The 12,837-nt window shown below is 39.5% G+C and overlaps 1 protein-coding gene and 1 non-coding gene across 5 annotated transcripts in view; one reads left to right on the plus strand and one right to left on the minus strand.

Annotated features, from left to right (window-relative positions):
* The window catches only part of Pias2 (protein inhibitor of activated STAT 2), a 98,902-nt gene that overhangs the window by 22,181 nt on the left and 63,884 nt on the right, over positions 1-12,837 (plus strand). For all 4 annotated transcript variants that reach the window (XM_031366075.1, XM_031366076.1, XM_031366078.1 and 1 more), the window contains exons 3-5: positions 1,042-1,126; positions 8,442-8,492; positions 8,587-8,677. In XM_031366075.1, the coding sequence (XP_031221935.1) occupies positions 1,042-1,126; positions 8,442-8,492; positions 8,587-8,677 (227 nt within the window). The remainder of the gene's footprint in view (positions 1-1,041; positions 1,127-8,441; positions 8,493-8,586; positions 8,678-12,837) is intronic.
* LOC116087956 lies at positions 11,237-11,343 on the minus strand. The gene has a single exon (XR_004117718.1). It is a non-coding gene; the product is annotated as a U6 spliceosomal RNA (small nuclear RNA).

Genomic DNA, 12,837 nt, shown 5'->3' on the forward strand with positions numbered 1-12,837 from the left:
AAGCTCATTCATTATACAGTCCAGGCTGGCTTTGAGCTCATGATCTGCCTGCCTCACCCTTTTGAGAGCCAAGATTACAGGCATTGTGGCACAATGCCTGTAATGAGCATTAGAACATCAGTATTAATGTGTTACAGTTCTTTCTGATGTTTTCAATACATTTTAGCTTTTAATAATATAGTTTAGCAGGATAGCTTTACCAGATAATTAATTCTTTATAAGTAGGTTATCTCTTATAAGCAATAATTACTACTTATCAAATTTACCCAAAGTTTTAAAATTTTTGGACTTTTGTATGCTCTGAGTACTTAAATATAAAGCACTAAAACAACAAAGATGCTAAGAATGTGTATTTTTAAATTTTTATTTATTTATTTATTTTTTATTTTTTTGGTTTTTTGAGACAGGGTTTTTCTGTGTACTTCTGGCTGTCCTGGAACTCACTCTGTAGACCAGGCTGGCCTTGAACTCAGAAATCCATCTGCCTCTGCCTCCCCAAGTGCTGGGATTAAAGGCATGCTCCACCTGCCCAGCTTTATTTATTATTATTATTTTCTATCCATTGGTGTTTTACCTGCTTGTGTATCTGTGTGAAGCTATCAACTCCTGGAACTGGAGTTACAGACAGTGGTGAGCTGCTATGTGGGTAATGGTTATCGAATCTGAGTCGTCTGGAAGAGCTGCCAGTGCTGTTAGCCTCTGAACCATCTCTCCGGGCCCCAGAAAACATGCATTTCATGGATGGCACTACTGTGAGGGACCGTTTCTGATACTCATGAAAGAGTCCAGAGTGAAATGTCATCTTGAATAGTTTTATTATATTTTGATATCACAGTATAGTTCATGTTTTAGAAAACTGATTATTAAAAATTAAGCTCATTTGGATAACTATACTCAGGATTGTAGATGAATACATTTTCATATAGTCCTGGAGTTTTAGAGTATTAATTACCTTTAACCTTGAACACTTCAGGCTAGCACACACTTCCTCGTTCCTGCAGGTTCTTGCTTGTTACTGAATACATGTTTTTCCCTCCGCAGTTCAAAGCAGTATTCAGCGGTTTCAAGAGAAGTTTTTTATTTTTGCTTTGACACCTCAGCAAGTTAGAGAGATATGCATTTCAAGGTAAGAGGAATGTTTCAAATAGTTTTCCTTGAAGTGTTTGCCTTATAGAGTTATAGCAAAACATAATAGACTAGGTGACATAAACAGAAATTTATTTTCAAAATTCTAGATAGTTCTGTCTAAGATCAAGGTAAGCTTTTTTTTTTTTTTGGTGGTTTTTTGAGACAGGGTTTCTCTGTGTAGTCCTGGCTGTCCTGGAACTCACTCTGTAGACCAGGCTGGCCTCAGAAATCCACCTGCCTCTGCCTCCCAAATGCTGGGACTAAAGGCGTGCGCCACCACCGCCCAGCTCAAGGTAAGTTTTGTTAGTCCTAAAGCCTTTTCTTATGGCTTACAAATTTTACACACGTGACTTTTTTTCTGTTGCAATGCATTCCAGCTATGCAGCATGATATTGTCATGACAGTCATGTCTCTTTAACTTAGGTCTGTCTTTAAGAATTTTAATTGCATCTATAAAAGCAATTACAAATACAGTCACATTGTGGTTAAGATTTCCACACTTCAGTCTATAAAGGTTGAACTAATCTCTCTCCCTTCCCCCATTCCTTCTACTTCTTTTATACATTGGTTTTTGTGTTGGGGGAGGTGGTGGTGGTGCTGGTGATGGTATAAGTGTGATGCCAGAGAATATCAGGAATTAATTCTCTCTTATTTTTTTTAAAGATTTATTTATTTATTATATGTGAGTACACTGTCGCTGTCTTCAGACACACCAGAAGAGGGCATCGGATCCCATTATGGATGGTTGTGAGCCACTATGTGGTTGCTGGGAATTGAACTCAGGACCTCTGGAAGAGCAGTCAGTGCTCTTAACCGTTGAACCATCTCTCCAGCCACGGAATTCGTTCTCTTATGTGATGTCAGGGATCAAACTCATCATATCATTAGGCTTAGTTAACATGGGGTGCCCTTACCACTGAGCTGTGTTGCCATGCCCAGTTGTACTATTTCTTAAGTGATAATAGTTTAACTATGATGAGTCATAGAGTAAATACTGTGTACTAGAAAAAGTTGCAACCTGTGAATTAAACCTCAAGAGTCTTTTTAAGTTTTTTTAAGACACATTTGCCAATATTTTTTGTTTTACTGGTGCTTGGAATTAAACCCTGGACCTTCTGTGTGCTGGGAAAGTGCTCCTATCACCTTCAGAGTTTCAACTGAAAGTTTTATTTTATATTTTTTATTTTTTTAGTTTTTTGAGACAGGGTTTCTCTGTACAGCCCTGGCTGTCCTGGAACTCACTCTGTAGACAGGTTGGCCTCAAACTCAGAAATCCACCTGTCTCTGCCTCCCAAGTGCTGGGATTAAAGGCATGTGCCACCACTGCCTGGCAAAAGTTTTATTTTAAATAGGGCAGCCTAATAAAAAGTGTGAAAAGTTGTCATGGTGATGCATGCCTGTAATCCTTGTGCTCCAGAAGTAGAGACAAGAGGATCAGAAGTTCAAGGTCAACTTTGGCTACCTGAGATCTGTTTCAAAGTAAAAAATGAATTTGATAGTAACCCAAAGGTAAAATAACTAAACAGGCATTTTGAGACTAAATGTGAATAACTTAAGAATATTCTTGGGTAAGAACAAAAACTGTGCTAGGAACGGTGGCACTTGTCTTTAATCCCAGCACTCAAGAGGAAGAGGCCGACACAGGCCAACCTGTTTTATAAATTCTGAGACCTTGTCTTAAAAAGAAAAGTACTGGCTAGTTTATTTCAACTTGACATAGAGTCACTTTGGAAGAGGGAGCTTCAGGTGAGCAAATGCCAGCACTAGATGGGCCTAAGTAAGGCTGCTGCTGTCTTAGCTATAGTTCTGATGCTGTAGTGAAACACCCAGACCCAGGCAATTATAAAAGGAAGCATTTAATTGGGGTTTGCTTACAGAGAGTTAGTCAATGGGTGCGGGTGTAGAAACCGATAGCAGCCTCTCCTGCTGGCAGAGAAGAGTTGGGGAGGGAGAGAGGAGAGAGGTGGACTGGAATTGGGCCTGGCTTGGGCTTTTGAAACTTCAAAGCTTAAGCTTAGTGACAGACCTCCTCCAACAAGGCCACACCTACTCTTAACACTGCTACACCTTTAATTGGTCCTAAATAGTTCCTGTAAATAAGGACAAAGTTTGTCAACTCAGAGCCATTCTTATTCAAATAAGCACACCTGCGGGCCATTTTCTTGACTTTCCTTTGCTTGGGGCAGCCTAGCTCTCTGTGTACTGTTATTGGGTACTGTAAGCTGACCAAGCCCAGTAAGGAGCACCCCTCCTTGGCCTCTCAGCAGCTCTTCCCCTCAGGTTCCTGTTCTGTTTGATTTTATGTCCTGACTTCTTTCAGCAGTGGAGTATTGTTACATAAGAGCTGTAAGCTAAAATATCCCTCCTCCTCCAAATTGTTATGGTCGTGGTTTATCACTGCACTAAGACAAGAAACAAACAAAACCACACAAACCAGAGTAGATCAGGGCAAGGTTAACTGTGAAGTCACCCTCCTTGGCCAAAATAATTACTAGATAACCTCCAAACTGGAGAAATACTTTTCAGTTTTCGATGGAGAGAAGAGGAGTTCTAGTGGCATGAGACTTAGGGGAAAAGAAGAAACTCAAAGTCATTTTATTACTCTGTGAAAATGCATTTTGGAGGTAACAAGGGAAAGGATAGTAAGTTGTGGTACGATGAGTTCCAGTTCCAGAAGGAGTTGCTTTTGGGTGCTGGAGAGATGGCCCCATGGTTCAGAGCCCGTGGTGCTGTTCCCAGCAAGCTCAGAGCTGTCTGTAATCCCATGTTGGGGTTCTGGTGCCCTCTTCTAGCCTCCTTCGGTCTTTATTATCAGGATTCTACATGAGTATATCCAGATTCTATATCATGGAATTCTTGGCACTTAGCATTTTAAAGTATGTTTAATATTTTATGGAAAAGACCCTGAGACACAACTTTAGATTTTTTTGAGCAATCATACCATTTGTTTTTTTTTTAAATATGTATCTTGAAATCCTGAAGATTTACTAATTTATAAAGTTTAAGGTTCCACAGAGTAATGTTTACATAAATAAACTGGTTTGTAGCAGTCTTGGGATATTAGTAAGCCAACAAAGAACACAAAAGTAAAAATTAATTTAAACAAAATTTTGTATCATTAATCTAGTGATAAGTCCTTGTTTGAGGTTAACTTTAAGTGATTTATACAAGGCAGAGTTTTAAATGACATAATGACTTTCTGCAACTGATTGCAGTCTTGTTAATGAGCCGAATTATTTAACTGAAGTGTCCATTGGCACTGCAAGGTATTATATTAAAAAACCCAGTTTAGTTATGACAAATGAATTGATGTGAGGAGGCAGGAGAGGCGGGAGATCACTGTTAATCTTGGTCGCCTTAGAAAACTGCTGAGTTAGTATGTGGGCTTTGGAAGGAAGGACGTGAAGATGTAGATTGGAAAATACGTATCTCAGGGTGCATTTTTATTCTATGTGTACGTGTGGTCTGTGTGTAAGTCCGTATGCAGAGGCCTGAGGAAGCTGTTGAACATCTTACCCCATTGACACAGGTCTTCACTGATCCTGTACCTAGACCTGCAGCCAGCAACCTCCTGTGTTCTTCCTGTTGCTTTCTGCCCTCCACCCTTCACTCCCATGCTCGAGTTATAGTTATGATTATGCCTGGCATTTCGTGTTGTGAGGCAAGCCCTCTTGTTCCTGAGCCATCTCTCTAGGCCTAGGTGATTACTTTAAATAAAAATTTTTACTAATCTAGAGATAGGTGACACTGCTGGTTGTTGCCCATTACAAATGCACTTACTGCTTTAGATGGTTGATTGTAATAATTTCTTGTATATTTATCCCCAGTGTAAAATTTTACTATATAATGCTGTTTTCTATTGCTTTGAAAAGAAATGGAACATGGTCATATATGTGTACATTACAAACACAATCTTTTCAGAACTGGGGAGTCTATTGGTAAAAACAGTCCTTTTCCTAATAAATGTAAGGCAAGTCTGCTGGGACTGACTAGATACCACCATTTAACTCCTGTGCCAGCTCGCCTGTCTTTTTTGTACTGAAGTATTTCAAAGTTGGTTACTCGCATTATGTAATATAGAATTGTGCTTGAGTGTGCAGCTCTAATGGATTTTACAGAATTATTCATAAAGTTGTGTGTTTGTGTGTGTGTGTGTGTTTGTGCATATGTGTGTTCAGGTTGCTGTATGTAGAAGCCAGTAGTTGTCATCAGGTCTTTACTTTGTCCACCCTATGTATTGAGGCAGGGTCTCTCAGTTGAACTAGCCAGTTTGCTTTGGGCAATACTCGTTTGCATCTCCTGATTGCCGGGATTGTAGGTGAGTTGCTACTAATTCTAAGAGTGCTGAGAATTTGAATTGTGGGTCTCATGAAGTTTTTATAAATTGAGCCATCTCTCCAGCTCCCACTCGGAAGTTAATTAATTCTATAATAAAGTTGTATCTGGCCCATGTTCAAAATTTCTATTTTGTCAAGTAAGGGCTACATACTACTTTTAACATCTATGGTGAATTAGTTTTTGTTGTTACTATATTTCTTTCACTCACTCACCCACTCACCCACTCACTCACTCACTCACTCACTCATTCACTCACTCACTCAAGACAAGGTTTCCTCTATTTCCATGTATGTAGCCTTGACTGCCTGAATCCTGCTCTGTAGCCCAGACTCAAATTCAAAGAGATCTGCCTGCCTCTGAGCACTGGGATTAAACATGTGTGTCACCACCATCCAGCTTTGTTATTGTTTTTAAAATTGTGTTTATGGATGTGTGTCTGTACGTACATATACACATGTCCAAGGAGGCTAAAGAGGATGTCAGATCCCATGGAACTGGAGTTATAGGAGCTCACAAGCAGTCTAACACAGGTGCTAGAAACTAAACTTGGGTCTTTGCAAGAGTAGTGTATAAGCTCTTAGCTGCCCCTCCAGCTCTTGTTGTGCTTTTTTTCCCTTAAAGACTTATTTATTTATTTTATGTATATGAGTACACACTGTAGCTGACAGATAGTTGTGAATATTCATTTGGTTGTTGGGAATTGAAATTAGAATCTCTGCTCCCTCTGATCAACCCCACTCTCTGGCTCACTCACTTGCTTGGTCCCTGCTTGCTCTGGGCCAAAGATTTGCTTATTATTATACATAGGTACATGATAGCTGACTTCAGACGAACCAGAAGAGGGCATCAGATCTCATTACGGGTGATTGTGAACCACCATGTGGTTGCTGGGATTTGAACTCAGGACCGTTGGAAGAGCAGTCTCTTTAGAAGAGAATGCTCTTACCCACTGAGCCATCTCTCCAGCCCCCTTTGTTGTGCTTTTTAAGACCTCATTTTAAGGCAATTTTGATTTATAGAAAAGTTGTAAAATATAATGTATATGCCCTTTACTCAGCTTCCTTTAATATTAGCAGCTATCATAAGCATTGTATAATTATCAAAACCAAGAGATTAACATTGTATAGTGGACTTTCTGGATCCAGTCCCAAGTTATATTTAATTGTGAAACTATCTTAGTTTTCTTTCACTTAGTGACTGTTTTCTTCATTTATTTATGAAATTCATCATTCCGTACACTGTTTTAGAGAAGCAGTCAGAGAACAACTTGTACCATGTGGGAGCCTGGGATCACTTTCAGATTGTTGGGCTGGCCAGCACATACAGAGAGCTGTTTTGGTGGTCCTTGATGTTTTACCTTTGTTAGATTATGTGTGCCTTGCCAAAATATCTTGTTATATCTTCTTCTCAGAGAATATCATGCATTACATAATATTTTTGTTCTTTCTTTTGGTCATACTGACATATCATTTGGATCATCTGTCTGTTATATTATAACGTCCCTGATCTTTCCCCATTATTATTAGTGAATATCTTGGGGGAAATATGAGGCTTGGCATATATATTTTTTTACCTTAAACCTTTGGAAAGCCTCTGGAATCTTTACCCTTTTAGTTTCTTTATTTTATTTTATTTTTTTTGGTTTTTCGAGACAGGGTTTCTCTGTGCAGCCCTGGCTGTCCTGGAACTCACTCTGTAGACCAGGCTGGCCTCGAACTCAGAAATCTGCCTGCCTCTGCTTCTGCCTCCCAAGTGCTGGGATTAAAGGCGTGTGCCACCACCGCCCAGCTAACCTTTTAGTTTCTATTTGGGTTAGTTTTCTGTAAAGAGTTATTAACTGATCTCCTTTCATTTTTTTTTTAAGATTTTTTTTTTTTTTTTTTTTTTTTTTTTTTTTTTTTTTTTTTTTTTTTTTTTTTTTTTTTTTTTTTTTTTTTAGATTTACTTATTTATTATATGTAAGTACACTGTAGCTGTCAGACGCACCAGAAGAGGGTGTCAGATCTCATTACGGGTGGTTGTGAGCCACCATGTGGTTACTAGGATTTGAACTCATGACCTTCCGAAGAGCAGTCAGTGCTCTTCCCTGCTGAGCCATCTCACCAGCCCTGATCTCCTTTCATTTATCTATTTGTGTAATTATAGGTTCATAGATGAATTGTGGATTGTAACCTAGGGCTATAGGAATTTATTTTATGGTTCAAATTGTTCTAGCTTACTTTAGTTATCTTTCAGATTAGATCCTAGATCCTTAAACTACTACTTCTTGTTGTTGCTGTTATCTTACTTAGTGGCATTTTATTTTGTTGTTTTGTTGTTATGTTTGGCCTTTTTGAGATAGGATCTTACTGTATAGTCCAACCTGGCCTTGAACTTGTTTCAGTCTCCTTTCCTCAATTCAGTAAACTTAGGAACCTAGACTGCGCCTCCTCATGTTAACTAAATGTGTTATATATAAAAGCAGATATTGTATCACTGAAGTTCCTATGAACTGAAACTGACATGAATGGGTAAAAGTTTAGTGAGTGGAGGTTAATTCTTTCATTGCTTTTGTTTTGTTTTGTTTTGGTTCGTGCCATTTAACATTTAAAAAACTTGTGTTTGTATGTGTGTACATGATCACCTGTGACCTCACCAGTGGCATGCTTAAGTGGTGTGACCTGAGGACAGTGTTGGTTACTAGTGTAGTCTCTGCTTTGTTCATTGAGACAGGGTCTGTGAGCCTGGAAGTTATTAATGCTAGTCAGTCTGTCTGGGCAGCCAACTTCAGGAACTACCCTGTCTCCATCAGTCCTGTCCCCTGCAGGGCCCAAGGCTTGGGGGTGGATGGGTGTGCTTGCTCACTGTTACATAGCACCTAGCCTTCGCGGGGTGCTTGGCATGGGAGCCATTACCCATTGAGTCATGTCCTCAGCTCCTGTTCTGTGAAATTTTATTGTATTTTCTTAATTCCCCCCCAACCCCTTTGCCAACAGGGATTTTTTGCCAGGTGGCCGGAGAGACTATACAGTCCAGGTCCAGCTGCGGTGAGTTTGATATTTTCCTACTTGCTATGTACATTTGAGTTTTAAAACATGTAAACATGTTTTGATACCCTAACTTTTTTTTTTTTTAATACAGACTTTGCTTGGCAGAGACCAGCTGCCCTCAAGAAGATAACTATCCCAATAGTCTGTGTATAAAAGTAAATGGGAAACTCTTTCCTTTGCCTGTAAGTTGCTATGTATTTACCAGGTTTTTGTGTAAGTTAAATATAAACACTGACGGGGTAGAAACAGTAACAACATAGTACTGATGAATTATTCTAATCAGAGGTGTGTATAAACTTCTTTCAGAAATACAGGACTGTTTGGGGAAGGAAGAAAGGATGAACCTGAAACATTTTATTGTAGAATTCAAAGTTTTGATTGACTCTTGGATCATATCTAACAGTTGAACTTGAGCGCTTGAGTGCACAAAACATGCTGTGGTCAGTTTCTGAATTAGCTGGATTTGGCCTGTAGATTCTATCAAGGAAAACAGAAAAAGAATTCTAGTTTTGGTCTTGATGATTCACATACTTAGGGGCCCAGGAGCAAATATTTGGTTGGCAGCTTGTTATCTAGCAGTGAAGCAGACTTCTAGACCATATACAGTATGAACATATTTAACCTTTTCTGGCCTGAGATAACTAGAATCCTCAAATTGTTAGGTCCTAAAATAGCAGTTGTTGAACTACATTGTATATATAAGTTCCCACTGAGATCTGGGATACTTCACTAAGTTAGTATGGTTGTGTAGATGCCAACAGTACTTTCATTCAGAAGTGGAAGAGAGGCCTATTAAGTTTTATAAAACAGAGGTTGTATATTTGTTGTAATTGAAGTGTTCCACGATTCCTAGTATTTCAAGTTACCATTTTAGCAAAAGCTACTGTGTGACAGTCCTGCTCAGCTTGAGACTTCACTTAGAATGATCATATGAGCAGTACATTTGAACAGCTGAACAAGTCACACGGTGCAGCCCAGTGATCTAGACTTTCTGAGAACCAAGGGCTTAGAAGTGTTCCTGGCTCCGGCTCCCCTGTAGTCTAGGACACTGACCTCCCTCTGTTGTTAGGTATATTATTTGTCTTATTCATGGGCTATGGGACTTAGAAACTGGAAAAATGACTTGTCCCATGAATTTTAAAAAATGTTTTTTTTGTTTGTTTTGTTTTTTAAAATGAATATATGTGGTTTATGCATAGGAGTGCCATGGTGAACATGTAGAAGTCAGATGACAAGTCTGAGGATTCAAAATAACACTCCATCTTTCTATGGGTTCTAGGGATTAAACTTTTGATAATTAGTTTTGAAGGCAAGCTCCTTTACCTTAGTGAGTTCTTTACTGGTCTGCTCAGTGAGTGTAAACACTGCTGTTCTATTGACTGGCTGTTCTAGAAGTCGATGTTTCAGATATTGAAGTCTGCGATCATCCTTTGAAAACAGAAAGGGAGATGAGAGGGCCCAGGTCCATATGGTCAGGGCGGATTACTGATGTTACGTGATGTGTATGTGTTCAAAAGCCATGTAACTTGGGCGTAGTGGAATGCACCTGGAATACATTCCAGGTTGTGAAAGGCTGAGGCAGAAGGATCTAAGGATCAAGGCCAGCCTGGACTACACTGTGAGACTGTCTCCAAAAACAGGTAAGACATTGTGCAAATGTCTTGGATTTCTGACTTTCAGCAATAAGAGCCAAAGAGCTGTTTCTTCTTGAGTGTACTGCACAATCATCTGAACCAGGGGACGAAGTTTTTTTTGCTTTGAATTGAAGGGTGCTAGGTTTGATGTTTGAGAAAAGAAGTCTATCAAAATCACACAGTGATTCTGTGCATAATTAGGCGACCTTTTTTTTCCTACATTTTTTTCTTTCCTGCCTAATGCGTGCTAATATTCATTTGACTCCCATTCCTCTTTACCTCTTTTACTGTCCCTGAAGAAAGATACATGTTTTAATTTTTAAATGTGTGTGTGTGTGTCTGTGGGGGGATATGGGTGTGCATGTGCGTGTGTATGCTGAAGATTGCTGTTCTCTATCTTACCTGGAGCTCACCAAAGATCTTTTCCTGTTGCTATTATAAAACACTGTGATAAAAGCAGATCTTACTTTGGAAAGTGCAGAGTGAAGAAGTCCTTGGGTTCAATGTATGAAAATGGGGCACATAGCCTTCATTTGCTTCTAGATATGTGGTACCATAGAAAGGACTCAGCATTTCCTGTGGAATGTTTGTTTCTAAAAACTGAAACCCTAGGGCTAGAGAGATGACTCCATGGTAAGGGCGCTTGATGCTCTTGCAGAAGATCTGGGTTTTGTTTTTAGCATTCACTCACAAGGGCTTGTAATTCAGTTCCAGATTCTAACACCCTCTTCTTGCTTCTGTTAGTATGTGCACACATACATATATATACACACACATACACATTTTAAAAGGAAAAAGATTAAGGAAATAAAAGCTGAGCCTGATACACAGTGGAAGAGCGTGAGGCATGTTGGTGACTGAACCCATAGCCTTGCTCATGCTCAGCAAATGTCTTTAACACTCTAGTACAGTTACTGCTTTCTCTGTTCTTGTCTCTTCCACACTGTTGAAATGCATTGTGACTCAAATTCCAACTATAGTTGACATTCAGCTAGGGTATGTGTTTTTTGGTTTTGTTGTTGTTTGTTTGTTTTTGTTTTTTAATTTTGGCAGACCCCCAAGCCACTGTGTTTTTTTTTTTTTTGTTGTTGTTATTTTATTTTTTTTTTAAATATGGAGTGCTTCACGAATTTGCGTGTCATCCTTGCGCAGGGGCCATGCTAATCTTCTCTGTATCGTTCCAATTTTAGTATATGTGCTGCCGAAGTGAGCACTGTTGTTGTTTTTAAAGATTGATTTATTATATGTAAGTACACTGTAGCTGTCTTTAGACACTCCAGAAGAGGGCGTCAGATCTCCTTATGGATGGTTGCTCGCTCTGGCCCCTGCTTGCTCTGGGCCCACAAATTTACTTATTATATGTTAAGTACATTGTAGCTGTCTTCAGACACTCCAGAAGAAGGAGTCAGATCTTGTTACTGATGATTTTGAGGTACTTTGTGGTTGCTGGGATTTGAACTCAGGACCTTCTGAAGAGCAGTCAGTGCTCATAACTGCTGAGCCATCTCTCCAGCCCCCAAGCTACTGTTTGTATTTGGTTAACCTACCAATAGATAAAGCCAGAGCATAATTACATTTAGGGTCCTAAACAGACAAAAACAAAAGTTTGCATTTATAATTGCTTAAATGCTGGCACTAATATTCCTGTGTATGGTGCTTGATGGGTGTTCTCACTCTCCTAATGTAATGCTTGGACAGGACTCTTACTGACTTGGAAGCTGTTTTGCTTGGGCTGACTGGATGGCCACTCGGGATCCACCTGCTTCTGCCTTCTGGTACTGGAGCTACAGGCCTCTGTAGCCTAGCTTTTTATGTGGATGCTGGGGAGTTGAGTTCAGGTCCTCATGTCCTCACTGAGCCATCTTCCCAAGGCTTATAGGAAGAGGATCTATTTTTCAGTTTCCCTTTTCCTCGGTGCCTCAGATGGACCAGTTTAAATGGGCATTCCTTTCTTAAACATGTAAATACATACCACTCCTGTACATGTTTTGATATTTGCAATTTTGTTGATAGTCTTAGATAACAAATTACCATTTGGATACATCCTCCCATTAAGAGAAAAACGGAAAGGCTGTTTCCCCAGTGCTAGTTGACTTGGGTGTATTCTGTAGCCCTGCTTATGTACCAGTGCTGAGTTTACCAGTCAGTCGTGAGGTATGTAGTTCAACATTGCTAACATCTGTAAGGGTCTTAGCATTCAGTGATGATCAGGTGTTAGCGGTGATGTTATAATTTTGATACTATCCCTACTGGCCTGACTGGGTAGCTATGTACCCTCAGCTTTTGAGCTATCAGATAATTCTAAGGACCCTTTGGAAAGGAAGCGTGGATCTTGGCTGTTTGAAAACCTTTCACCTATAATTATTGGAAGATCCCAGACTGAATTAGCATTAACACAAGCAATTAAGGTTGTCTTTGACCTCAGGGAAATCTGAGGTATATTAGTGGGATGGGGTATAGTTTTAGGATGTGTTGTAAAGCCTTTCCAGATTCAAGGATACAAAAGTAAGTGATAATGATGGAATGAAAGATATTCTTTCTTCAGAAGATCTTTCTGTTAAAAAGAATATTCTAGGCTGTCTGTGGTGGTGCACATATTTAAATCCTAACATGTGGGCAGAGGGTGGATCTCTCAATTTGAAGCCAGCCTGGTTTACATAATGAGTTCTAGGACCCAGTCCTATTAATAGAGACTGGGGGCGGGGTTG

The sequence above is a fragment of the Mastomys coucha genome, unplaced genomic scaffold (assembly GCF_008632895.1).
Source record: "Mastomys coucha isolate ucsf_1 unplaced genomic scaffold, UCSF_Mcou_1 pScaffold13, whole genome shotgun sequence".
In the NCBI taxonomy this organism is placed as follows: Eukaryota; Metazoa; Chordata; class Mammalia; order Rodentia; family Muridae; genus Mastomys; species Mastomys coucha.